Source organism: Ciona robusta, chromosome 4, assembly GCF_009617815.1.
Source record: "Ciona robusta chromosome 4, ASM961781v2".
Classification (NCBI taxonomy): Eukaryota; Metazoa; Chordata; class Ascidiacea; order Phlebobranchia; family Cionidae; genus Ciona; species Ciona robusta.
This window is the reverse complement of record NC_143238.1, coordinates 3208168-3235533: the sequence shown is the minus strand read 5'-3', so window position 1 is coordinate 3235533 and position 27366 is coordinate 3208168. Positions and strand designations below refer to the sequence as shown.

At 39.9% G+C, this 27366-nt stretch overlaps 2 protein-coding genes across 3 annotated transcripts; one reads left to right on the top strand and one right to left on the bottom strand.

Moving 5' to 3' along the window:
* Positions 1-39: 39 nt before the first annotated feature.
* LOC149736671 (protein FAM227B-like) lies at positions 40-27181 on the bottom strand. Of its 2 annotated transcripts, none has more exons than XM_089877302.1 (15): positions 26934-27181; positions 26323-26428; positions 25728-25871; positions 25249-25373; positions 24349-24453; positions 23853-23951; positions 23413-23514; positions 22979-23105; positions 22547-22696; positions 3173-3284; positions 2902-3002; positions 2434-2590; positions 1103-1180; positions 806-947; positions 40-594 (listed from the first exon to the last, which is right to left on the bottom strand). In XM_089877302.1, the coding sequence occupies exons 1-15, from the start codon at positions 27057-27059 to the stop codon at positions 583-585; spliced, it is 1686 nt and encodes a 561-aa protein (XP_089733428.1). In that variant the 5' UTR covers positions 27060-27181; the 3' UTR covers positions 40-582. The 2 variants fall into 2 exon arrangements, with proteins under 2 accessions (XP_089733428.1, XP_089733427.1); XM_089877301.1 differs by having other exon boundaries at positions 40-288; positions 26934-27179.
* LOC149736672 (uncharacterized) lies at positions 12783-21097 on the top strand. Its single transcript, XM_089877329.1, has 4 exons — positions 12783-15755; positions 19530-19633; positions 20344-20502; positions 20808-21097. The coding sequence occupies exons 1-4, from the start codon at positions 15119-15121 to the stop codon at positions 20976-20978; spliced, it is 1071 nt and encodes a 356-aa protein (XP_089733455.1). The 5' UTR covers positions 12783-15118; the 3' UTR covers positions 20979-21097.
* Positions 27182-27366: the final 185 nt, after the last annotated feature.

The following is a 27366-nucleotide window of genomic DNA, read 5'->3' as shown; positions in this document are numbered from 1 at the left end:
AGCTCAATACCACCGACGAAGTAAAGCGAGACACAAACATGTTCTTAAACGGTACATTAATATATTTATAAAAAAAAACTTGCACCAAGCAATAATAAATAATGGAATGTTGTAAATCAGCGCAGGTACTCGTGAAATGAAAGGAAGATAACCAATGAGAGACAGGAACACGAAAGTTTAATGACAATTAAGTTAGGTATCTCCAGCGTCCTCTTTAAGCAGAGCTGAGTGATTACTTGGTGCTTTACTTGAAACGTAAGTAGTAGGGCGATGCGACCCCTTTTCGAGCTAAAACATAATGTAAATTATTTCTTGCAATAAACGCGTAAGATGCTGTTGAAACTATAACGGTCACGTTTTTATCCGATAAATTTTGTACTTCTGTTTTAACTGTAGTTTTATTGTTACTTTCGTAATTTGGTTGTTAAATAATACTGCGAACACACACAACTTAATGAAAACCATTATATTGAGTTTAGCAGCCACGCTTTTATCTGACATAACATGAAGTATAGTTTTTAGCCACGCTGCATTTTCAAAGACTGTTTTGTTGCCTTCTTTTTTCTTTCATTTTAAGTAATTTTAGCTTCCCCGCTGTAGTCGAACAAATAAATAAATTAAATGTATATTAGGTTGGGAAAAGATGGGACACCTTTTCATTCCATTTTCTCGTCCTATTTGGTAGTAAACAAAGAAAAATCAACGAATTACAAAACCGTATCCTTACGACTCCCATAGACCGTTGCTAATTGTTTGAAACACGATTAAAATATTTGGATATTATGTGCATTATGTTATGTTTTACCGCTTGGTCCAGAACTTTGTCGCTTCGGATTTTAATTTCCAGCGGATCGGTTAGAGATTTCTGCAAAGCTTCGATCTTTTTGATAGCTCGTCGCTTTCCTGCGTGAACTTTCGCTATTTCTTTTTGTGCTGCATCGTCGGACCTGTGTGTGGTAAAGTGTTAGCCGTATATATGATAAATGTGCAGCGATTATTTTTCGAATTTTATTGCCCATTACTTAACTCCACTTCAAAATACAAAATGTATATCCTATTAGCTATAGCTATCGTTTTTGTATATATTTGTGTGCTGCTTTACCTTTCTCTTTGGGCGTGCAGTCCCTTGATAGTCTTTTTTGATTTCATAATGACGTCATTAAAAGTCATTCCGTCAACTGTAATCTTATGTAAAAGAATAAACAAGTAACAAGTACCGATTGGGAAAAAAAATAGATTATATTGTATTCTGTAAGGATGAGAACGTACGAAATATGGCATGACACGCCTTGTGACCGGGAATTAGTCTAGGTTTTGTCCATTATACCTTAATGAGAAAATAATAACAACTTCGCGTGATAGAAAAACGCGACAAAGGCTTGTCACATGACCAAACCTGTATGAACACGTGACTAACAGCGTGATAAGGTCACATGACATGACGTATCTAAGATGTAAGAAAACTCGCGCATGCCGAACGGAGCAGGAGTCTGGGTAATATGTAATTTCAGAAACAAGACCGGATTCTAATGATCTGAGACAATTGACTGTGCAAAGGACCTCTTATTATCTGTGGCGATTTTTTGTGATGTCAAAGGAGAATTATACTTGAAAAATGGAAATACCCTGCCCGCCTACATACGCGGAACTCTTCTCTTAACCCAACAGACGGGGTTAACATCTCCACACAAAGCAAGAGTTCTTATTCTCCAAGCAACGGCGGCAAAGGATTCAGGAGAAATACCAGATTAGTAGGTTATGGAAGCTCGAAAATCCAAGCGATTAGTTGACATTTACGCTTTATGGAATGAGAATTGTTATTTCAAATGATCGAAACGTTGGTTTTGTATTAAACATGAATTGAAACTGACCAGAAAATCTGTGTTATATGGACTTGAGTTATTGTGCCGACACTGCGATATTCTTGCTAGACATTTTTTGATGTTAAAAATAACTGTTTGCAGCATTCAGACGAATTCGCATGATGCAATGCACGAACGTGGGCGAAAAAATGAACCTGGAAATGCGCATTAAAATTCTTCCAACAGGTTGGGCGGAATTATAACAGATCGGTGTCGTCGCTTCTCTTTGATATCGACGGTAAAACATTTAAATTCGGATGAGCTTTTATCTAAAGCTTTCCTGAATCATTAATTGCGAGTCCCTTGGATGGCGATACGAGGTCCCAGATACTTAAATTCGAGCCCAACCCCAATACACAGCCACCGTAAACTTTCGATTACTGCCGCGCCCGTGGTTAAATATGCCTACATTTCACGTTCCCACGCTCCCACGCGACTCCACCCAGGTATTAAAAAAGTTTACACGTAAATCAGTGAAGCGTTAAACGATTACGTCATTAGGGTAAAGCATTATGTGCTGCTAAGTTCTAACCTCAGCAAAAACAACTTTAAGTTAAAATAAAAAGGATATTGTTGTTGTAGAACTTCAGTTCTTCTCATAGATCTTCCTACCAACTCTTTGTTCCGAAGATGCTTCATATAAAGATGTTGGGCAACTAAAGGACTTCTTCCTCCCATGTTAAAGAGGACTCGCTCGAAATCTGGACCGGGTCCGGCCTGTGCTGATTCTGACAAACAAATTTCTTGGTGGTAACAAAATAGTAGATATTTTCAAGTACGGAAAGTTTGGGGTAAGATGGTCCAATATGTTTTCGTTCTCTTATATCGTTCCATTTGGTATAACAATATTTACAGAATTATTGAACCGTATGGACTCTAAACGATTGATGTTTTTTAAAACACGATTAGAAAACAACGGATACTATGTGCCAAAAGTATCCATCTCACCCCACAGTACTGTAAATTATTTTGTATAAAACTTAAGATAATTATGAACACAGACAGTAGATATGACATTGCAACATTTTGTTAAACTAACCTTCATTCTTGGCACGGTCAAACGCATACTTAGTGCTCGTTGCCAATGACTTAGCCTGTGTTTTTCGAGCAGCCGCTTGATCTCCGGTAGAATCTTTCTGTCTATAAAGCAGAATATATCGTAAAAGTAAAAAAAAAAACTAAATCAAATATAATCTTGATATATTTAAACTTTATAGAACAATAACATTATGTATTTTCACAAAATACTTGGTTTTCATACTTACATACAATTGCGTAAAAAATTAGATCCATTTTTTAAGGTTGCCTACCTTGCGCTGTCGTCGCCGGTTACGGAGATTAAGACCTCTTGAAATTTTGTACCGTCAGACGGCGCTGTGGGGACCTGCTGGGCGGGAAACTGCAATTCCAATTCTGCAGCAACTACGAAAAACACAGGAGTTATATAGACTTGTATTGGTCACAACAACCCAGAATGTTTACAAGGTTATTTTCGATGTACATTACTCACAATAGTTTACTATACCTATATGATTCATAAGCCAGCGTAAACACACAGCGAGAAAGATACGACGATCGTAAGTGCGGGATTATACGTTTATATTGTAGCTTGGTTACGAACTAAACACCAAGAATCTACACTATGATGATAATCTTGTTTGTGATCAAGAAATAATAGTCCTCTATTGCTTGTGTATCATTTCTAAATGCAGGGATCACTCAAGTTGTTAGCTTTGCGCGGTAAATCAGCAAAAAGCGCTGGACCAGGCTCAAGTGGGTGAGCCTTTTATCCCAGTAACCCGATACGACTACTACCAAACCATGCGACTCCGTCATCGGTTATTTTCGGACATAAACAACGCAATTTCGTCGGATTAAGAGCAGGGAGCAATGCGGTTCGACCGCGGGTATGCAGATACCATGTTACGTGTTTGTTAATACGCAGCAAGCACCGTCGTGTTAGGGTGGGGGTAAAAGTGATATAATACGGACAGTCATAACATGCAGTTTGCCACCTGTCACAAAGTAAATATTAAAATGTCACTTATAAGCGGCACCTCCGTACGTGACGACGATTATTGTTAAACACGGATAGTATCTTGCATCTGACATATCTTAACTATATATGTAAGCTCTTACGATTACATATTTTTGAGCAATGCTCTTATGGCAGGGTGTGCGGTTTGTATTTTAGACCGTTGACATTTGTGTAAAGGTAAGATAGTTATCTGATGCGCAACAAAAGTACAAAAATGCCTGAGATCTACGAAGCGCTTGCGTAAGAGAGATTTTCTTCCAAACACACTATAGGAATGTCGGATTTAAAAAATATAGTCTAAGTTACAAAACAAGTTAAAATTTTGCATTTGCTATACCATGGTGCACAGTTTGGCATCGCATGTGCATTCTGCTATAGAGCAACCTGTCAGTTAAAGTATCGCCTCAACCTTACGTGGTGCAATGTTGCTATTTAGTTACACAACATGTCATCAGCGCTTGACGTGTTTGAGCAACAAATAGAGTGAAACTGTTGCGTAAACCTCACTCAAGTTAAGACGTTGGTTTCGAATGTCGTTCCTATTGCGCAACCCTTTACCCTTGGCACTCGTGACTACAGGTCCAGGGAAAATTCACCGAGACATATCTTTAGTTGTATATCAATCCTCTCGTGCTGGTGATTAGGAAAGAGAGACCCGTGGGATCGAAATTTAATCTTTGCGAAAACTTGAACCTGTACTTTCAAAATTGTGGCAATTCGTTCACACAGTAATTTGGCGAATTTATTGTGAATAATACACACTTCCAAAATCTTTTTTTACGATATAATGTAGTATAGAATCGTGAGTCACGAATGGTTACTGGCTAATATCAATTTTGAGAATATCTGCAAGCTGTGCTAACAGAAGAATTAAGCGTCGCATAAATTGATTATTGGGGGTTGTAACCTAAACAATGTCATTGTTGGCCTTGCGTTATAGGTCAAACGTTATAGGTCCTACAGGGCGCAAGTAACCACAACAATATTATAATGATAGGGGCGTGGCGAAACTATCCAAGTGATTGGCAAGTAAAACTGCACGTTGGTACACAGTAAGCCACCTTGCATAAAGCGTTGTGGTTTACAATGGGACTGGGCGAAGGTTGCAAAAAGGAACCCGTTATGTAACGACAGGGAATGCTGGAATTGCACAGCTGGTGGTTATTCCTTCGTTTGTCTTTGAGAATTTCCAAGCTGTTAAGTACCCGTTCATTAAACCGTACCGTAATTTAAAGATGGGCGCGCACCGTGTTTAGGGGCTAATTGACCCAAAATTAGATATTACATATGGTCTCTCGATCTGGGAAAATGGGTGTAAAAGGTGGTGTGTAGCCCAGCGAGACTGCGAATTTCACGCATTTTACTCCGTTTACACTTACGCCCAAATAGCCGCCTTGTGCTGATAAGGACAAGAGAAATGTCACTGCCCGGTGAAATTGCACAGTTACATAATGAAGCCACAAAGGCAACCCTTGGCGACCGGCTAAACAAATTATGCTGAATCATAAGACCTATGGAATGCCGGCTCAGTTGACCTCGGAAGCACTTATACGTGACCATGGGTAAAAAAAACTCAACGGCAATTTCTGCAACCAAATTACTCATATAGGCGGTCTAAGTTTTTAGTGATACTATATACAAAGAGAAAAAATACAAATCAAGTTACAAATGTGGTTCTCTTAAGTGGGCACAAATTGTATGAAACAGCACTTTTTTGGTGAAAAGTCCGACACCGGATGCGCATGACGTCGGTAAAGAGAAAAATCTTCATTTTACCAACATCCTGGTTGCACCTATACCACCTAGGAAAGACATAACACAAGTTTGACTCACTGTGCGTCACAGGGCAATTTGTGACGTTCGGTGGGCCGTCGTGCGTCCTATTCTTAATCGCAATTTAGGTCAAATTGACGAGGTGGTTACGGGTCGCCATCCGGTAATGAAGCGACTTACATTACAGCTTTGAGAAAGACTTTGTATATTGGTACTACTGACGGACTGCACTAAATAAGGTGACAGACAGATAACTTTACAAATGCTGGTGGGCCGTTCTATGACGTCGGTAGATTCTGTCTTCGGGGATCAAATTGCTGGCTTTGGCAGGAAAATCCAGATTGACAACCACCATAGCCGCTACTCTCTGCTGCTGTGTTTATGTACGAAAGCAAATTAGCTGCAAACCGCATGAAGTTTGTGACATGTTAAAGCACGACCACCTATGGCGCGCAAACCGAGGGTATTAATTCGCAGTGTTTGGCGTTTAAAAAGCCACGGACATTTTCAGCATACAAAACTACACAATAACGGGTTACTTGCTGGTACTGTCCACACAGCGGTTTGAACTTTGCCGGTGAACGGTGGCTGCATGCTTGTGGCTTGATCCCATTTGCTGTAGTGGCGGTTAAGTGCTGATCCTCCAGAGCGTAAAGCTGATTTAGCAACGCACCTTGGACAAAGTTCCCATCCATCAGCGATGGGATGGGGTGAGAAAGTGGTTGCGGCAAAACACCATACTGACGAGCTGTTAGCACGAAAGCTATAAACTTGATAGGCATTGGTTCAACGGTTTGAGCCGATGCCCTGTTTAACTTACAGAATTCAAACCTCGGCGCTGACCATTTATAGAAAGTTTTAGTCGAGCAATCGACGAAATTCGAATCGTTGAATTTTAAAACATAATAAATCACCGTTTACGCGGCTTGAACCTTCGACTTTTATACACAAGGTCATAGGGCTGGGTCGATGCAGCCAGATGTTCTAAAATGGGTTAAACAAACTGTAGCTTGGGAACCCAACCCAGGAAATGACATTTGAGAAGAATGAACGACATTTTGCAATCAGAGAAATCCACGCGTCGATCTTACAGGTCAATCTGTCAACCGGGTGACTTGAATAAAACAGAAGTGCAGGTGGAATATCATATACCTATAATAGGGCACTTTTGATTTAGACTATAAAAAAAAGGAATTTCTCCTATACAGTATAAAGAAGGGTCTGACTGCCCGCTTAGTATCGTCAGTTAGAGATGGTAATGCGATTTTAAGGCCAATGTTCAACCACTGTCCGGTAAAACGTTTCGCTGATTGACGCAATAACAGGAGTGACGTCAATGACGTGAAATTGAAGAGTGATTGAACAGGAATGTAGAGATTGATAAATAACCTTCCGTGTACGAAGTATCCGAAATATCTGACTCTTTGCAATCTTTCGTGGAAAAACAAAACATAATAGCTGTGTAAATTTAAACAAGATAATGTTAAAACCGCGCTCATTTTTAAAATGGACAGATATTTTGCTATATAGGCCTACATCAAAACAAATATTTGAGGCAAATTTCTAGAAATAGTCATCGGAAAAATGCGAAAACCGACCGTGACTTCGTGCTAGTATGGTGGTGTACCATACTACAATTGACCCGCAGCTACCTAACCCGAGGCCCCACTTTGCCGCGCTGACCCCCACCCACGTCTGACCCAGCTGTGGATACCGATTATCGCTGCTCAAGGTGACGGGGCCTGGGAGCCTGGGAATCGCGAGTGTACGTAGTGTATACTTGGGGGGTTCGCGACAGGACAATTTATCACCGCACGGGGAGCGGCCACGGGTGTCCAATATGAAGATGTATGCGCCTGAAGTTGTGTGGGGCCGATAGCCTCCGCCCTGTTTTAACAAGCAGCGCTCTATGACTGGTGTCGAAGAATTCACCACACACTTTAACAGTTAAAGCGGATTTATCGGATTTGGGCGGCATATGGGTGGATTATCCAAGAACATACACAGACACAAACGTAGTAAGGGCCAAGGCGTGGCGGCTCGCCACACATTGTGGGTGCGGTTGCATTTTCAGACAATGTGATGTACGAGACCTTTGTATAACTCAGTAATAAACGGTGGTACGAAACAATTATTGCTAATTTTGGTCCAAAACTGAAGCCTTTGTCAATAAATTAACGAAATAAAGAAGGAAACATGGAACCTGATCGTGTATGACATGAGGAAATATAAATTAAGGTATTACTTAATTTGTTTGAATGGAGTGACGCCTGTACCGGTGTTCGTTACACGGAACTCGACCCCACAGTCTTAATACGAAAGTCAAATAAGCTATCGCCCCAACGCGCGTATCCCTTACTCGAGTAATTCATCATTTCCAATCGTGACGTCATTGTAAAATCATGACGTAATACCTACAGCGGGGAAAATGGTTGATTATTCTATGACTGGTGATTGTCCTTGTTCAGGAAGCGTTACGCGCGGCGTCGCTTTTAAAATATGATGTAAACACCGCGAGGTCCATCGTCCGGGTCATTAACCCCATGTCTGTGACGTCATAATGTGTTGTCCATCAAACACAGTACGACGCAGATCCTTTTGTCGCGAAGCGTCGCACCCGATTTGCCGAAACAGCAAGAAGCCATATATGCGGGTCAGCACACAGCGTCTCGGGCGTGCGCAAGCGCAACCTAGATCCTGTAAATTCATTAGTTATGGGAGTACGCGGCAATATTTGGCGACAAACGAAGTTAAGTATGTACGAAGCAACCGTTAAGCCGTTTGCTAAATAGCCGGGTTGAAAGGTGAGATTGAAGCGTATGGCACGTCTCGACAATATATGTGACATTGGATTTGAAACAAAGCGCGCCTTTTACTGCTAACGTAATGACAGGCGGGATGGAGGTCATAATGATTCGAAACAAAGAGATCCTTGACCTGTCACTCGCGTCGAGTGTTGCCACTAAAACATTGTGTAGTAGTCGATGAGCGTCAGCAAAAAAATCTCTAAAATAACCTGCGCGGTAAACACTGTCGTTCTATTTGTACGCTCAACACTGGTAACGAGGTGGAAAGAGCGATTGGCGTGGGACTACTTGATGGAAAGACGGCCGTTCGCTCATCAACCAGTGAAGATTCAATAAAGGTGTAATGATGGCGTTAAAAGGGTAGCTTACATAGAGGGAAGCGCCACAAATCGAAAACCAAGAGCAAATTAAAGCTCGCTCGTAAAACGGCGCCACAGAGAGGTAATTTAACACCATCACCAGCACGGTAAAGCAAATTACATCAGCGCTGAAAAACCCTGCTGTACGATGTTTATTTCCACAGTGGGCTACGTTGGTGATGGATTGGAAGGTACTGGCACCGCTGTGTGCGGCGGTCATCACTACCCGGTGATTTGTATCCATTGTAGTGGCGCGGAAATACAGCTTCAAAACATCAGCTGGAGTCCGGTTTCGCTAAAGGGGCGATGGCGAGGCCATGGAATAGACGACGCCTTGTGCTTTGTCCAAGAAATGACAAGTGCGATGTATGAGAGCATGTAATGTAAGCCTTATGGGTTTTCTGGGCTTCCCAACACTAAAGGGCGTGCTTAGAAAACATTAAGAGCCGTCGCATCATTAGCGTAAATAAACAAAATCTTTATAATTTTTTCCCCAAATAGCAGCACGATATTTCCAGATGTTCTAGGAAATAATTAGCTTCAACGAGCTGTATGTTATTCTCTGCCTTTCGAATCAATGTCTTTTTGTATTTTTTTAACCCACATCAATAAAACGTGCTGTAGAAACATTGTGCTTGTTTTTTTTCTGTTCTAGCAGACTTGGTTGGCATAATAAGCGCTTTCTGTGACTTGTAGTAGGGTGGGGGAAGATGGGGCATCTTTTCATATTATTTTCTCGTTCTATTTGGTTGTAAACAAAGAAAATGCAAAGAACTAAAAAAACGGATTCTCACAGCCTCCATAGACCGTCGTTAATTGTTTAAAAAACGATCAAGGTATTTGGATATTATTAGCTAAAGGTGTCTTATCTTCCATCGCCCCACTGGCCTACTATATATCTTTTCCAAAGTTCTCAACACTAAACGACACGCTTAGGAATGGAAAAACTTTCAGGGAAATCAAAATGACTCAAAATCGCCAAATATTCGTCACTGTGGTACTAGAAGTTCACACAGATATATCATAATATGACTTTACTGGATCAAAGCTGTTGAAAAGTATCTGTTGCATAACTTAGCGACGTAAACACCCACTGCCTGGTCTGTGATGAATCACGATTTCGGAATGAGCAGAAAATCCGTTTATTTCGACCACGAACAGGGATTTTGAAAATCGGTCGTGGGTAAAAGGGGTTAGCTGAGCGCTTGGGGGGGTACACTGTGACGTCATAAAACGACGATGACATCATTGCGGGTGATCAACAACGATGGGGCGGGACAAAGAATTATAGAGTATTATAGGTCTAAGAGAAAAAAGACTGGGAAAAATACCGAGGTTCTTTAAGTCCTTTGAAGTGTAAATGCCAATAGCTAAGTACGTCACGAATGCCACTAACATACCGGTCACAACACGTCGCAAAAATGCTTTACGCAGAGAAAACACGTCACAGGCGGTAGACTAATAAAGACTCTGACCTAAAAACTCAAAGCAACTAGTTATGCGGGGATAACAAATGATCTTCTAGGTACGTAAGTGAATTACCTATTTTAAATGCCCGCGCGTATCCATTGCGGTAATCTCGTCAGTGAAAAATGGAAAGTCACGGAGGTGCCAGATTGCGGTTAAAGTGGTGGTTACGGTTTCTTTGCAAGTGTCCGCCTCGGAGAAGCAACGTGGGTCTATGTTTTTACACTGTAAACAAAGCGTAATCCCTTGCTCTGTCACGCTTGACCGCACCCTGTTGTGACAGCCTATCACAAACCGGCGATCTCGTATTTTAAACGCAGCCACAACGTAAGGCATTGTGCAAAGGGTTGTAAGGTATCGGGGTTTAATTTACGAGTCGCTGATGACTACCTAGCCATCTTGGCCGGTTCAAAGGTCACCGGGAGGCTTTAATTCAAGCGGTTCTGACATCAAGGTTCTATTTTTAGAGGCAACTGTAATCAATCCGAAGACAACAGTTTTCGTAACTATATCTAGAGGCCAGTTCGGTCCTCAGCTGGTAGAACGAAGACATGTATATACTACTGTCACCAACGGGTTTTAAACGCATGTCTGCAGCATATAGTTGTGCGCATACGACGATGTGCTTATGAACGTGATAGTAAATACTCAATTGGAATTTTCGCAGCTTTTATAAGTTGGGAACTATTTGGTAGTAAAGCGTAGTATTTGATGGATTGAAATGAATATGAACCGCCATTCCCTGCGTACCAGCGCTGGGGTGGGCAGCTAGCAATGCGTCAAAGGAGAAATAGTTACTTTATCACCGAATCCGTATATGTTGTTGGTTTAGGAGACAGTAGAAAAGTCCCGGCTTTCGTATCTGAAAGCCGCATATCTCTATCAATGTTGACTTGATACCAGGCCTCACCTAATGCTTTGACCTCCATTGGGAAAGTATCCCGGCAAGGTTAATTTAAAGGAGGAGTGGAGTTGCACCCTGCGTCACCTGAACGGCCCACAGTCATTAAAAGCGAGATAGCATCTTGAAGAGATAACTGACTTAATGCTGCTCTTAAAAACGGGGTAAAAAGCAAAGGGTGTGTTTGACCCTATTATTTTCACTTTTACGAAGTATAGTATTTTACATCCCTATTGCTATACGTATGCTTTTTTCCGAATCGTCATATGAAATACGTTAAGGTCAGATAGGACATGTTTTCATTCTCTGTTACCATCATTTAGTATATAGGGAACAAAATGATTTACTCTCATTTGGTAGTGAACGAAATTATTTACGGAATTACCTAACTGTGGCCGCGCGTCTTTAAAAAAACTTTGATAAATGTTCGAAACTCGACCAGGAAATGTGGGATCTGAGTGCTACCAGTATCCCATTTTACGCCACACTACTATATAGCCAAAATCTGAAATTTCCAGACAAAACTCAAACGAGATACATTACCACACAGGCTGAATGTCAAGTTTAAATGAAAGCTTACTGCGATCAATTAAAGAAACTAGCGATGCGTCATGTGATCATCAGACTCGGCCGCGGTGAGACAGCCGAATTTGCTTCCGTGGTACGAACCGCTAATAAGCGACCGGTGGTCGAGTATTAGATTGACTCGTTTCCGGCAGCGAGCCGGGGAAATCATGGACGGTGTAAATTATATTCAATTGTAGAGGATATGGGTGGATTGACGAGCACGGCTGGCAGCTATGCGGTTTGCCGTTCAACAAAATCGCGGTTTCCCAATGTAAATATGAGGCATTGCTCGAATCGTTGCGATGATAAGTGACGTAAAAGTGTCGACCACACAGATATGATTGCAAGGTTTGTGACAGTTATTACGTTTCGTGAATTTCGTTTTAATGCCTGCTGTATAGGAATTTGAGTATCGACGATTGGAAAAATGGTGTGGTGCTGGCGGGGAACATTTCGTAATTAACCGCCGTGAGAAAGCGATGTTCGTATATTAGATGCGTAATTTCGAATACTTTGTCGACGCTTTGTAAGTGGAATGAACGGTAAACGCCGCTTCTTAACCGCTACGGGATGATGGTTCTGGTACACACATCTCCGACAGTCACTTGGCTGTAAAAATTGGCAAATTAAAATGTGCCGTCGCATGATTACCGTAAATAAAATCTTTATAATTTCTTTTCCAAATAGCAGCAAGATATTTTCAGATGTTCTAAGAACTAATTAGCTTTAACGAGCTGTGTGTTATTGTCTGCCTTTTGAATCAAAGTCATTAGGAGTTTTTTCAAACACACATCAGTATAAAAACGTGTTGTCAAAGCACTCTGAATGAGTTGTCTGATCCAGCTGATTCGGTTACGACGCGTAATTTGCGCCGTCGACGCTCTCGTAATAGCTAAATTGTTGGCATTTGTGCGTCAACGGCAATTTCCTTGCAGGTTTAATGCGACGTAAAGTTGTCGTGCCGTCGCGTTACGAGCTACGCTGGCCTATGACGTCGGTTTGGCCACCGATGTGCATGATAAGTAGATAGGCGTTCTACTACTGCGGGTAATAGGCAGTTGGTGCTCCGCAGTTCAGCAGCTCGGCTCAGGTATACTGCGTCCATTTGCTAAAAGTTGAACAGAGTTATAGGCTGCCAGAAACAGGGCCGGGCGATCAGGCAACCCACAATTACGTAATTATGCGAACATTAGTACGGGCGCGACTCTAATGAGCAAGCCAAGCTGTGCATGCCTTGGATCACTGTCCGAGCATGTTGTACTAAGAGAGCAGGTTAACCTGAGTTAAGAGTTACTGGGCGAGAAGCGGTAGTGGGGAGGATTAACAAAGTACCTTAAGTATCGTGTACGAAATATTGTATTATTGCTTAAACTGCGACTAGATTTGGACCGTGCTGTACCTGAACATTTAGGAAGTATTCGTAATGGTAAACAGTTGTAGAAAGGCCCGCGACCAAGGGTGTAATGAGATAAAGTAATTTTGAATGTGCATTACATATGCCAGAACTTTGTTATACTGTCTCTCTGTCGCCACAATGCGGCAAAAGCGCATACCACTACCGCATTTTGTGAAGTGTAGTTTCCAAAACTGATAAAACGAAATTGAATAGTGAAACAGGTGGCGTAGAAGCCAATTAGAGCAAGTTTGGCGTGCTGGTTCGCGGCCATCAGCCGTTTATTAATACGACATCAAACAGTGACTTTGATGTTGCGAGACACCGCACGAAATTATTATTCATCGGATCCAGACGTGGCTGGCGATTTTTGTGAAACTATACCGTCAAGAAAAGGCGCAAATCGAACGTAGTGTGAATTGGTGCCGTATTGCGCAATCGTTTGGGACACAGTTTTACGAGAAAGCAGGCCAGAGAAGGTAGTGATTTAAATGTAGATATGTAGATATATCCCAGGTTGTATTTTGTAAAATCAATCCTTCAATCAATGGTATAAGTCTTGCGAAACCGAGAATGACGTTTTGATATCGTTCGGAAAGACCCGCGCCACAGGTTCTATATTCGTTAATCCTTCAATTCGTCAAATTGATAGACGGCTACGTACAGCGCTGTGTTAACGTATTTCGGAAGCCAACCCAGAATCAGCTTTTTGTGGTCCTGCCTAGAGAAGTAGGCTATTAGGGAATCGGGGGCGCGGAATACGGAGAGAGAAAAAATAGAGCGGATATAAAAGAAGAATAACCGCTGTTCGATACAAGATAAGTCTCTGAAATTGCCCGTAGCAGGTTGGCAGACAAAAGCTGTGGGGATGCGCCCGCGGCGCCGATAGGGACAAACCGCCGGGTTGAAAATTATCCGGCCCGGCAGAATGATGGTTAAATTGTCGATGGGTATAATGCAAAGCGAGAGCATGAATAAACATAGAAAGTGGCGGATTACAAAATTTGGACAATGAATTTTTAGCATGGAATGAGAAACAATTTATGAACTCACGAAGTTATTTTAATAAACTGTCGATCAAGCAGCCAACGAATACCGCGAGCAATTAGTAACTCGGTTACACCCAGTTTTTAGTGTGGGAGTTACAACAGTAGGGGCAGGTTGCTGACCGTATCAGCTAAACCAAAACCTAGTTGCGCGCCAGACTGTAACATTGTTGATATTGATAATGATAAGATTATATTGATACGTGCAATGCTGCACGCATGCGGAGATGCGATTATAGCTATTCACAGGTTCGATTTTTTTTGCGCACGCGTAGGGTTACGAGTATTTTTTTGCTACGTGGCTACTGTGATTTGAATCAAGGTACATTGGTTTTGAAAGTTGGTAAAAATGTTTCTATATGCAAATGCGGATTCGGCGAATGCTTTTAGATTTTGGCACGTGCAGTGTGTAGGTATTGAGAAACGACCCTGTTGCAGGATTTTGTTTTATCTATGTTGAGGAATTCAATATATTTTGTGCACTTAACTGATTTTCGTGATTTTTTATTAAGCATTAGCTAATTTCACATCTTTCGAAGAAATCTTTTCGGCATGAACAGCTAATAAACAAGTTGTTTATACCATCAACATTGCACTGGCGTTAATACGAAAAACCTCCAGCAAAATTCCAGCAAACGATAATGAGATTTTTAGTAAAAACCGCGACCCATTTGTAAAGGTCGTGCCCGGGTTACGGTCATATAGAAGGGGCATTTTCCACGAACGGGAAATGTACGAAAATGAAGGTCATTTAGTTACCCGTGCAATAAAAGCATGACCTTATACTTTTGACTCGAGCAGTAGACGTAGTTCGGATTAGGCCATTTAATTAGGATTTTGTTTTTGCCGCAGATCGTATATAAACCTATAAGTGCCAGTTAAATTCATGCCACAAGAAAAAGAAGATGCCTTCAGATTCAAACCAAAGAATGGAAGAGAATGAAGTCACGTATTGTTTAATTTCTCCAACACACGAACTGCAACGGATGGAGAACCCGAAATATCAGAGCCAGATTTCGGAAAGGATTCCAATTATAACAAGCAGCACACTGACGGCTACAACCCAGAACTTACTACAGTACAGTGGCCGGGAAGTTGAGCAGAGGTCACGGTTAATAACATTTAACTGGCAGACCGCTTTCCAATGCCGAGGAAAAACAGTGCCTGAAAATAGGACGACCTCCCCGAATTTGAAAACCTGCTCTTCTTCATGCTGGAGAATGTTACAAGCTGCTATAATTATTCTCCTGCTCGCAACCTCGGCGTTTGCGGATCCGCTGGCGGAATCCGCATCTTCTGCGCCCGGGTATGAGCTCGAGTACACAAGGCCGAGTTCGCCAAGGGAAAGGACAGCCCTTGAGAGGGTAGAACGTGGTACGATCACTGCTGCCCCAGCACCACGGCGGACTTCACCTCAGAAGCGACAACTCGGCGAGTTTCCGTCCACCTCCCGGTATCAGAGGTTGCTCTCAAAGTCCGGATTCTTCGTGGAGGTTAAGAAGAGAGGAAAAGTGAAAGGATCGAGAAAGAAAAATCCGTTCGGTAGGTGTCTTAAATTAAATATACAAATCTAAACAATTTATTCGATATGGTAGAGGTACTTTTACAAGGACCTATATAGGATTTAGGTTAAATTTCGCAGTTCTGCACCCAAACAGGTACGCAAAACCACTTAAAAGCTTTTAGATATATATTTCCCACCTCCAAATATATGTAAGATAAAAGTAGAAAAATTGACGTGTTATCCAAAAATTACGGGTATCGTATAATCGGTGTTGAATAATTTTTGACCAGCACGGCGACGGTCAGTCTAGATCCGCACTTGACATCGGCGATAATTAACGCTATTTACACCGTTTCACTTGTTTTGGCAATATTATGGATCTGGGTAACAATATTGTGGTATGGAAGCTATACCCAATGACTTTACAGTATTTAGACCCAATTAATATGTGATTTGTGTTAGAAACTTAGGCTTTCAAGCACACAAACTTGTATATAATTGTACAGTTGCTATATGTTAAAACCTGCAAAATTATACTTTTGTGCACTTTATACTTTTTTTAATACGGTCGCGTATCAAATTATGATTTGAAATGTATTATAATGTTAGTTTAGCTACTGTACCGCACACTCTTATATGCTGTCAAAACTCATGAAACATTAAGATTAAGACGAGCGAGCTAAGAGCAATTAACGTAAGTGGAATTAAAGGATATATAATACCATATATACCTCTTCCAATCTCACGCTAGAAATCGAACGAAACAAGTGTACAGGATACAAGGCACGGATGTATAAAGTTTTTTACCCTGGTCTGTCCACGCCGATGAGCAGGATTAATGCAGGCGCTAATTCTGTTCACCGCGATCATATTATGCTTAGTAATTATCTAAACAAAATTGCCACCTGGACGTTTCCTTCGGCGAAAATCCCAGTCTTACATTCAGACGGCGTGGAATAACATCGCCGATACTGCGAAAGCGAAGCCCTGTCAATGCACGTTGTACTGTATGTGCGCTTTGGCAACGGTAGGTCGTAATAAAAATATTATTACTCCTGTGACCTGCTGATTAAGGCGGGAGAACAGCAACGCTGGTTTGAACGTCGCACTTGGCGAGGAGACGACGGCGCGCCAGGCGAAATGATGTATTGGCTAATTGCGTATTCCTGAAAATCCGTAATTATAGACTGACGCTCTAACTTCCGGAATTACAAAGCAGTGTTTTATAGCGATGAATGATAGTGGCTTAAGTTTCGCATCAAAGGATTTACTAATTTCTCTCATATAATAATAGTTTATATATTATACGCAACCGGGTGTGCTTCGAATAGCCACATAATAGTTTACGCGCGTCATGGAACCGATTTGTATCAATATAACGTTCATGAATAATGTAGAGTGGCGGGTCTTACGACGTACACGTGTTCCGTACAATACGTGAGCCCTTTTAGCTACAGGGGTCTTAGAAGGAAATCCCTTGGATAGTTGCTGGGATAAAAAGACGCGTGAGTGAAGATATAAATGGACACACACGCACGCCGATATTACGCATAACTATAGCAATACTACCGGTGTCTATTCTCGTACCTTGTACTTAGAGGTGTTCAGGCTTCGGGACTGACGCAGGGTCTTTGTTTAAAATAACAAAAGTATAACTAGGCGATGTACAGAAAATGTCAGACATGCAAATAGAGAGACGTTTATAACAGTCGACGGAAACAAGTTTTATGCATTTTTAAAAAATTATTAATAGATGGCACTCCAGCTTTCAGCTGGACAGACCCACACGGTTAAAGTTTCAAAATACCCTGATTTATATATAGTGCTTAAAGCTGTGCGCTGTATCAGACGGGGTGTTCTACAAACCTGTCAACTCCGGTGGGGGCAGCAGAAGCGTTTATTTGCTAATGAGCTTATGCTGCCCTGTCGGTGTCTGGCTTTACTCGAAAGCTGTGAGGCTTGTGGACGGGAATGGTTCAATGAAAGGGTCGTGAGAATGGAAAGTGTTTAAAGCAAACGCCTGGTGGGAACTGCTTCCACTTTGTAAGTGGTGGGCGACGGTTAAAACAAGTGCTGCTTAAGAGTGTGCTCATCGTAGGAAGCAGCAGATGACGAAATTAAAGTCGCACTAAGCGACCGAGAACAATAACGTGGATGTTGACGGAAATTATAACGTGGCGTAAGTAGGCGACGTATCCTGGGGGGAAGCTGGCTGGAAACGCTACGGTTTAACAGATGTTCCGGCTACTTGAGGTGAAACCCCGAATCGCTGCTCTTGTTGTGTGGGCCTCTTATTCGGCTCAGTGTTGTGGCTGCGGCAAGAGGGATTATATCTTTTTTACGACGGTGATTGGCCAGTGGGTCCGCGGTTTTCTCTGTTCGTGAAGCGATTTGCTTGAGCGGGACAGAAGCGGCTGCAACGACGTTTGCTGCAAGTTCCCACGCACCGGCTCATTTGAAGTTGGCGATGTTTTTACAGTGAAGATAAATGGCAGGTTCGCCCGATCCTTTAGCGATCTTGGGGCCGCTTTGCTGCTTGTTTAGGTTAGGCGGGAGTAATTGACCGACAGCGCCTCGAAGCTCCGTGATTATCGACACGTTTTACGGTTTATTGTTTCGACAAACATTCTACTTGGACAGGGGCATACAACAAGCCTAAAATCTAATGGTTCGTAATGAGGTCGCACCTTGAAATGCTATGACTTGCCAGGTAAAGAAGCGCCGCCCTCTTTGAGAATTGATAATAAAAACCAAAACAACTTTTCCCAACCGTGAGGACAACGGCCATGCAAACAAAATGGCGCCCTCAATAATCGATCCATCAGCGCCCGACTGTGGGGTGTCCTGTTACACGGGGTGGCGACGAAAAAGGAGGAGGCCACCATGGAAGTGATGAGAGATGGATGGAAAGAACCTACGTCACCTACATATGGAGCTGCAGCCTCACCACCGTTTCATTGCAAGCTGTTGTTCGGTTCACACAAAGCAGTGATTGCATCGTTAAATATAAACATGTGCAATGTGGTAGCGAGGGATGTGTAATGAACCTCATTCGACGTGATGTTTGTGTGCGGTTCATGCTTACCTCTACGTTAGAACAATGACGCCATCCGTAGTCACGCAGTGTGAACACGGAGACGGGGGCAATTGTCCGTCGCCTCAGCGCCCGTCGTGCATCGTCGATCGGCATAAAAGTCGGCCATCATTCGACCGTGTTTAGTGCCGAACCCACCGGGTGTGGCAGTGATTACCGCGAGCATTACTCGGCGGCTTTGGGGTTTATGGCTTGACTGTGTGAAATTATGGTCCGGTTGTGAATTTTGTTATTAAATCGGAGGGTTTGTTTTGGTTATGCCTCGCCAATCGATTTTCGCCCATCCCTGGATGCCCGTCGCCCTATCCTTTACCAAACAAAACATACTGATAAAAAATGTAGTAAAAACGATCAAACCTGACAGTTTAAACTCGCCACCGAACCAAGAGTAACAGCATTTGGAAGCTGTCAAAGCTTTCGCCCTTACCGATAACGGATGATGGCGAAATCCCTGCTGCGCCGTTAACACGCACATGGGGAGACGCTTCGTCTGGGGCCTCGGTAACTCGGGTGGCTTTTGGTTGACAAGGAACTAAATGCTAATTGCAAGCGTGCCGCTGAGGAGGCACTGCAAAGGGAACCCAAAGCCGATTTGAGGTTACAGAGCTTCTTGTAGTGTTAACCTTGCTTTATATAGCGCGCTTCTGCGTGTATTTGCGCAAGCGCAGAAGGAGAATTGCGCAATTACCACAAAATCTGATCAACCTTTCTTTTTCAGGTATTATGGAACTAAGATCTATCAGCCCGGGAGTTGTGGCGATAATCAACGTGAAAACTGGTCGATATCTTGCGTTTGACAGGAAGGGAAAGGTCGTCGGATTGGTAAGTTGATGTCTTGGTCATCGATTTTAATTAAGACATTATTGCAAAAAAGTGCGTGGGAAAAAATCATGTTTTTTTGTGCACAAAAAGCGCTCGCAACAGAGAAAATGACCGATTGCAAGATATGATAGCACAAACCTCCAAACGGCCCGGTGCACAAGAGTGGTAGCTGGTCTGCAACTTTACTGCAGCAAGATGCACCCACGCTAGCTAATGGGGCTATCTGCTTAGGGTAGCGGGTTGCGTGCACGAAGCAGACCGCGAGTGAATGAAAAGCCGTCGAAAAATAGCAATAATTTGTTCTCGGCACGTTTGCTTTGGCCAACAAACGCTCACGGTCTCTAAAACGGAGGTTTATATCAAAGAAATTTAAAAGTGGGGCATGTTTAACAGAGCTTGGATCATAGACTATAAAATATGAATACAAGATGATTTGGAGCTATATATAAATGTGGTCTCCTATTTGTTCAAATCATGCGGTTGTCATATTGCTATCTATATATATATATTATATATTATATATTGTAATAACTGCCATGCGACCGATGGTAATCACGCTATAATGTTGTGAACATGTATATATAACTGAAGACACAGAGCTTTAATAAGTCATTATATGAGTCGGGTTAATTTGAAATTACTTATAGTTATTCAATTTTTATATTACTTTCGTTATATATTTAAGTAAACAGATTGTTTTAATGATTTAGAAAACCCATACACCAGCGTGCAACTTCCACGAAAAGATGGTTGGAAACAATTTCTTTATATTTTTCCATGAAAAGACGATCGCTACATCACGTCGTACAATCAGAAGGACCTACTACCTTGGATTCGATAGAAGGGGGCGCCCGAAACGAGGACACAAAGTAAGAACAAATAACGTTTTAAACTGATTATAGATCGGTAGCAATATAAATAGTAGTATGGGAAAAGATGGGACACCTTTTCATTCTATTTTCTTGTCCCATTTGGTAGTAAACAAAGAACATTCGAATATTTATTAAACAGTATCCTCACGACTCGCTAAGACCGTTGTCCTATTATATCTTTAGTAATAACAAAATATAACATACATCTATGCTGGGACGTAGGACCCAACATACTATATCTTAAAGTAATAGACTATATCTTAAAGTAATAGAATTTTACTAACGGCATATTTTGTTTACAGCTACAAAGAAATAACAGTGCCGCCCACTTTCAAAAGTTGAATGCCAAAGCAAGCGAACTTAAAAGAAGGAAGAAGAAAAAGACTCCCAGAACACCTAAAAGTCGTCGTAATAGAGGTGGTTCAGGCAAAATAAGAAGCAAACTGAGGCGAACCAGATTAAGAAACGCCTAAGTCGATTATTAAAGTGATCAAACACACAACGAAAAGGAATGAATTCGGATTAAAGTTATTGCATTCATATCAAATTATTGCGAAAAAGTTATAAATTCGGACCACCATTGCGGAATACATTAAAATGTCTGGTCGAAAGTTCCCTGTACTCAAAATCCATTGCGCTGTTGCAGCGAATATAATTTAAAACGTCATTCGTGTATTTATTTCAGCTTTCTGCTATCGCATCACACATGGTTTGTGACGATGCATGCTCAGCGTGCGACTGAATTAGCTAAAACGAACGACAACTTGTTACGTGATAGTTGCACACTACAGATGTCGCAACATGCAATGTTTTGGTACAAAAGTGCTTCAGTTTCTTACATACAATTTACTATGAAGTCCCCATTTGATTTTTACTGCATAAACTCTAATTTATTTTACGCCATTCACTCATCAGAAACGTCTATTCTGAAACAGAACATTTCTTTCATTTATAACTTCCTGACCGATATTTGAAAAAAAATCCGATACAAAAAAGTTCCCGCTTTCACATTTTATTCCCGCTTATTTTTTCTCTGCCGTGTCCTATACCGTTACATCAAGTGCACACACAGCATTGCCGAGTCGTAGTTGGTCCAAATTATTCTTAGTTTTGGACTTTTATCGCTTTTATTTATATCGCTTATGTAGTTCGTATATTTAAACGCATTCTTGCTACTTCTTCAAGCGCCCTTGCGCGTTCATTTTTGTTCTTCTTTCTATAAACTGCGTTCCTACTTCAATGTCTTCTTGTTATATTTAAGTTGTCTGTCGTTTGATAAATGTAGCTGCCTTATACAATACAATTGAACAATCGCTTTTGAACAACTGTGTGCTATAAGGCCTACACCTCTTATAAAGTACATATAAAGACAACCTGCTTCCAATGCAAAATCGTATACACTAGCTAAACGATCTGTGTTAATCCAGGCGAAAACTGATCCTTATCAAATTGTCAGTACTTCTATAAAGACATTTTGTGTATGTATAAAGTACTACGGTCAGGCACGCCATGAGACCTAGGATTTAGACCAGAGTTGGCCCATTACCCGAAAACTTAACTAACTACTAAGGAATGCACCAAGCTTCATTGCTTGCTATGTAAAACATGGCATCATATATTTCACGAACTGCATCTACCTCGTATAGAAACACCTTCAGTGACATAGCTAACTGACAATGTATGGCAACTGCGACTTGGCGTGATCATCACCCCAGCTTCGATAAGTTTCTTGCATATATTCAAGCCTCCATACATAATGCTTATACCTTCATTCTCTTATAGACCCTGCGACTGATTCAAACTTGTTTAATGAATTTGTAAACAACAACAAGAATGAACGAGTGTGATTAAAGCGGTGATATTTTTGAACATTTTACCGAGATTGCTGTTTTATATGGTCATCGTGCGTGTCTGTATGTATAGGGTAACGGTACATGCGCGAATGTGCGATGTATCCGATCAAAATAGAAAATAAATATTTCAATATAAAAATTGTGTAGTTTAGTTTTTCCTAATTAATTTATAAATATACAAAACTTACGTTCTTTTGCGAAGTCTGGTGCCCCGCGGCTCCCGGGCGCCCCCGCGCGGTCGTTTAAAATGACGTTTGTTCCGCCGACCAAGTCCTCAGGTTTGTGACCTAATTTTTCCCACGGCCACTTCCGCCATTCGGTTACTGGTGGCTTAACACCTTAATTTAAAATGAGTGTTTAGGTTTACCTTTGATTTAAATGAAAAGACAGTCTGTGTATAAGAAGATCGAATATCTAGAAATATTTAAACAAAAAGACAGGATATGTTGACAAAACAACAGCTGTTAAAACACGATTAAAATCATATTTACATTTGATTGAAAGAAAAGCATAGTCAATACACCTAGCGGACAAATAAGCCATTTATGCTTAAAGGCAAAAAAAATGGTTAAAAGAAAAACAAAAAAGGGTATTACAGTCGCGCATACAAATGGTCCCACCTGCTATCCACTCTGAAGTTAGGTTCGCAAGTTCGGAAACAAATTGTTCGGTCATTTGATCAGAAGATTCAGGAAATGCTTCACAAAATGTGAGATAAACGACTTGCGCAAGACATCGCGGATATTCCTATAGATAAATATGTGAAATTGACACCTAATAAATTGTTGTGTCTTTCAAAGAACAAATGTTGCAAAAGTATATGTTATAAATGATATTTTATAGAACCAAATTTACTTTTGCCATTCAGCAAGAATGTAGCAGTGTTATACCTTATTAGGCTTCATTTAAATTTCAGAGTAAAGGACCAAAATTTGCTTTTTTGGGGTAAAAATCAATTTTTTTATAGCTGTGAAAAAAAAACTGAATTCCTTTTTTTTGTCTTTTTTTCCTTTGTTTTGTTGTACTTTTATTTGACTTTAAGCCAAAAATTTACCTTGAAAAATTTGTCTCTTATGTCTGGATGTGCACTGAAGAAGAGTGCAATGTAACTATCAGCAATTCTGGTGAATAACTTGTCCTGGGCATGTGTGTTGTGCTGGAATGAATGTCAAAAAAAGAGATATTTAATATTTATTGATGTAATAAATGAATGAATGTAACTTGCTTTATCCTCGTGTGGCCGGAAACAATAGTCGTTATAACACAGGTGTTATGTTTTATACACCTCGTAACTTGCGAGTTAAGATGTGGGGGACACATCATAGGACTAAAATTTAAGCCAGGGTTAACCAATTGCCACTAATGTATAGAGTTTATCTTTTTCTTTTATTTTAAAGTATTTTAACAAACAATGACTTTGAGTATGTTATAAGAAAGTTTTATACACTGTTTTATATATAACAGTATGCATTTTTAAATATTTTCATTTCCTACCTCAAAGTTTTCAAGCAAGAACCACCAGAACGTATCTTGCATGACAGCAATCGAGGCTTCGGAATAAAACAACTTTTTCCATAACTGTAGGAAACCTCTCTGGAAAAAAGCAGGAACAACATAAAATATTAAGAAACATATATACAGTAGGGGTGGGGAAAGATGGGACACTTTTAACTTTATTTTTATGTCGAATTTAGAAGTAAACTAAGAACGTTCAAAGAATTATAAAACTATATCCTTACGACTCCCATAGATCGTTTTGTTTAAAACTCGATCAGGATTTTTGGATATTATGTGCTAAAGGTGTCCCATCTTACCCCACTTAGTAACCATCCTCTTTTTTGACACTTTTACTCAAGTAGTCTTTACCAGCAGCGTGTGTATAACAACTTTTATTTTGTTGATAATCCTTCTGTTCATTTTTTTTATTAACCTGACATTAATGTATTTAAAACGAAACAAATTTGGTATGTTATGTAACACAACTGCTTACATTAAAAGATTGAGCTTCTGTTACTTTGTTTAACAGCTGTGGAGCTTCAAGCTGGCTTGGCAACTCTGTCAATTCCTTTGGTCGGAATCCAGGAAAGTTAACATACTGCATATAATGAGATTAACAATATGTAAAGCAATACAAATCAATTAAAGTTAAAACCATAAAAATTATAGATTTAGTTAAAGGAATATGTATGTACTTATGTTTATGTAGTAGGGTAAAGAAAGATGGGACTACTTTTAAAATAATTAACAACGGTATATGGGAGCCGTGAGAATAAGATTTTATAATTCTTTGAATGTTCTTTGTTTACTACCAAATCGGACGGGAAAATAAAATGAAAAAGTGTCCTATCTACCCCCACTGTACTATATAAATATATATTACACTTATTACAGTACACCAGACACACCAAAGGTTATTTAAGACAAGATGAACATTACATGAAAGGTAAAACGGTTAAGTCTAATCAATACACCAGACTACTTTAATCAATAAACTAATAATTAATGAAAAAGCATCAAAAGAAAAAGTGATCGTACTCAAATAAGAAGCACCAGTGATGTCACGAAATATAAATAATGATAACTAAAAATTTCTGGGGTTTTTGAGAAAAATTAGTACCGAACATTGAGCTCATTAAGAACTATCTGTTCACCAATTAAAACATAATTGACTTCAATGCCCATAAAACCAATATATTAAATAAATAGAAATGATGATAAATTTAAAAGTTGTAAAGTTTTAACAGAAAATTGGTATTTCAGATTCAACTTAGGAAGAACCATCTGTTTACAATAAAACAAAACTGAGTTTCGTATCCTTTTAACGAGTATACCCAAATATATCAAAAATAAATAGTGCATAAATGGAACAGTAAGTCACGTGAAAACTCACATCAATATTTCGTGTTCGTGATGCTTGTTCTGCTTCAGCGAGCACTTCTTTCACATCTTTTTTCTTTTTCCGACGACTGTGATGCAAACGAACTGCATCAAATTCAGAAGCTTTTTCTAAAATCTCTGCAAAGTAATAGTTTTTTTATAATCTTTGTGCAAACGCCAACGAAAAAAAATGTTATAAATTAAGCTTTGTTTGTGCCACTCCAGATGTATAAAAATTATGCATGAGATAAGTTTATCCCCTATAAACAAGCATAGTTCATTGAACACCAACTTGCCAAATGGCTATACTTGCACGGAAGATATCTACATTGCCAAAACAAGGTACACCAATATATTTATATGTCTAAAAATTACTTTCATTTTGTTAAGCTGTTTTTTCTAACTGCATTATACTGAATATTAATGCCTACCCGGTTTTTCCCAGTTGTGATTAAACCACTAAATCTAAAGTAGAATTCTGACACAACCAACCTTTTCTTGGTGCATGAAACAAATTGTCAGGAATCCTTGACGGTCGATCCTCTGGGCTTGTTATATAGGATGAGAAATACATTAATCTATCACAGAACTCATCCAGTACAATTTCCATTTTGTCCAAACTTTCCAATTCAAAAGCTATATACAAAATGTAATTAATTGTTTTAACATTTTAAACTATGGGTAATGCACAACCTAGCCTGCATATCCCAGGTCTGGTAACAGACCTTGTCAAAAGACCTCATAAAGCATAAGTTTAAAGTAGGATTTGGGTATAATGTTATCCTGTAATAGTTATTAATTTAAATTATAAAAAGCGTTGGAAAATAGTGTTTTATCTAACTCTTACATACAAAAATAATATGAACTATTGCATCTACAAGACTTTTTTATGGTGTAATGTTATTCTGCAATACCCCTTCAAATCAAATTTACAAAAAGTGGTCAAACTCAGTTTTAGAGAGAGAAATATTATAAACTATATTATTTACAAGAATAGTTTTATTAAAAATAGATATTTTTTGTTGTTGTTCAGGTTTTGTGTCGATCAAACATTTAGTTTATGTAACTCATAACAACTGTTACTCACGAGCACTCTTCTGCAAGTCATCAATAATTTCTTCTTTTGACCAAACTCTGGGAACTTCACTTAAATCAAGAACTGATTCAGATGTAAGAGCTTGTGGCCAGTCATCCTGTTTAAATTGTTGGTTTAAAAAGTTCAACAGAAAAAAAAAAGTTATTTAAAAGAACTTAATTTATATTTACTATTATAATGCAAGAATTATGTTTAATTTTCACTCTGTATATAAACATTTAAACTCACAATTTATAAGAACTTTGAGAATAAGTCTAAAATGCAACTTCTAATGTACTTTTGAAAATATGTATGTATGTAACTGTCGTTATAACACGGGTGTTCATACACCTCGTGCCAGCTTACGAGTTACCATGTATCATGTATGTTACTTTGTGGGTGATTATTTTTTTGGGATTTTTTCATTTTTTTTGTGTATGGGCCAGTATGGCTGATAATTTAAACAACCCATTAGTGACCACTGGGTTGGAGCAATTGCCGTTAAGTGTCTTGCCCAAGGACACATACGCCCACAATGGTAGCAGCGACGAGCCTTGAACCAATTACTTCTGGGTTAGAGGCAGGCGCGCTAACCACTTAGCCACGGCGCCTATAAATCTTACCACTTTTTCAAACTCCAAAAATTCTTCAAAGGTAACTGGGGGGTGAGGTATTTCTTTTACCGGTATTTTAACCGTTTCTTCTTCATTCTCATTTATGAGTTTAGAGATTGTTTTTTTAGTCGGCATATCTCTAATATATTCTTATAGAGCTAGACAAACACAGCACAAAAAATAAAAACGATCAGCTTCAGTTGCAGCTTCGGGGCATCCCGTTGCCATGCTAAAACAATAGAAATAGTAAAATTGAAACTTTATTTTAGATTCCTTATGTATAATATTTTCACGTCTTGGTTATTATGTCTTTTTATTTTTATGGCTTAAGTTAATTTTTATTTACATTTCACGACAATCTTTGGAGCAGAATTCAATTTAACGACTTTTTAAAACAAACTAATATTTTAAATTACAGACGCTTTTAAATAATAACAATATT

Excerpts from the sequence above, each read along its gene's own strand:
- LOC149736672 (XM_089877329.1), top strand. The coding sequence starts at position 15,119 with ATGCCTTCAGATTCAAACCAAAGAATGGAAGAGAATGAAGTCACGTAT. Across the intron at positions 15,756-19,529 it reads GAGAAAGAAAAATCCGTTCG|GTATTATGGAACTAAGATCT; the intron begins GTAGGTGTCTTA and ends TTTCTTTTTCAG. Across the intron at positions 19,634-20,343 it reads AGGGAAAGGTCGTCGGATTG|AAAACCCATACACCAGCGTG; the intron begins GTAAGTTGATGT and ends TTAATGATTTAG.
- LOC149736671 (XM_089877301.1), bottom strand. The coding sequence starts at position 27,059 with ATGCCGACTAAAAAAACAATCTCTAAACTCATAAATGAGAATGAAGAA. Across the intron at positions 25,374-25,727 it reads GTTTCATGCACCAAGAAAAG|AGATTTTAGAAAAAGCTTCT; the intron begins GTTGGTTGTGTC and ends ATTACTTTGCAG. Across the intron at positions 23,515-23,852 it reads TCTTGCTTGAAAACTTTGAG|CACAACACACATGCCCAGGA; the intron begins GTAGGAAATGAA and ends CATTCATTCCAG.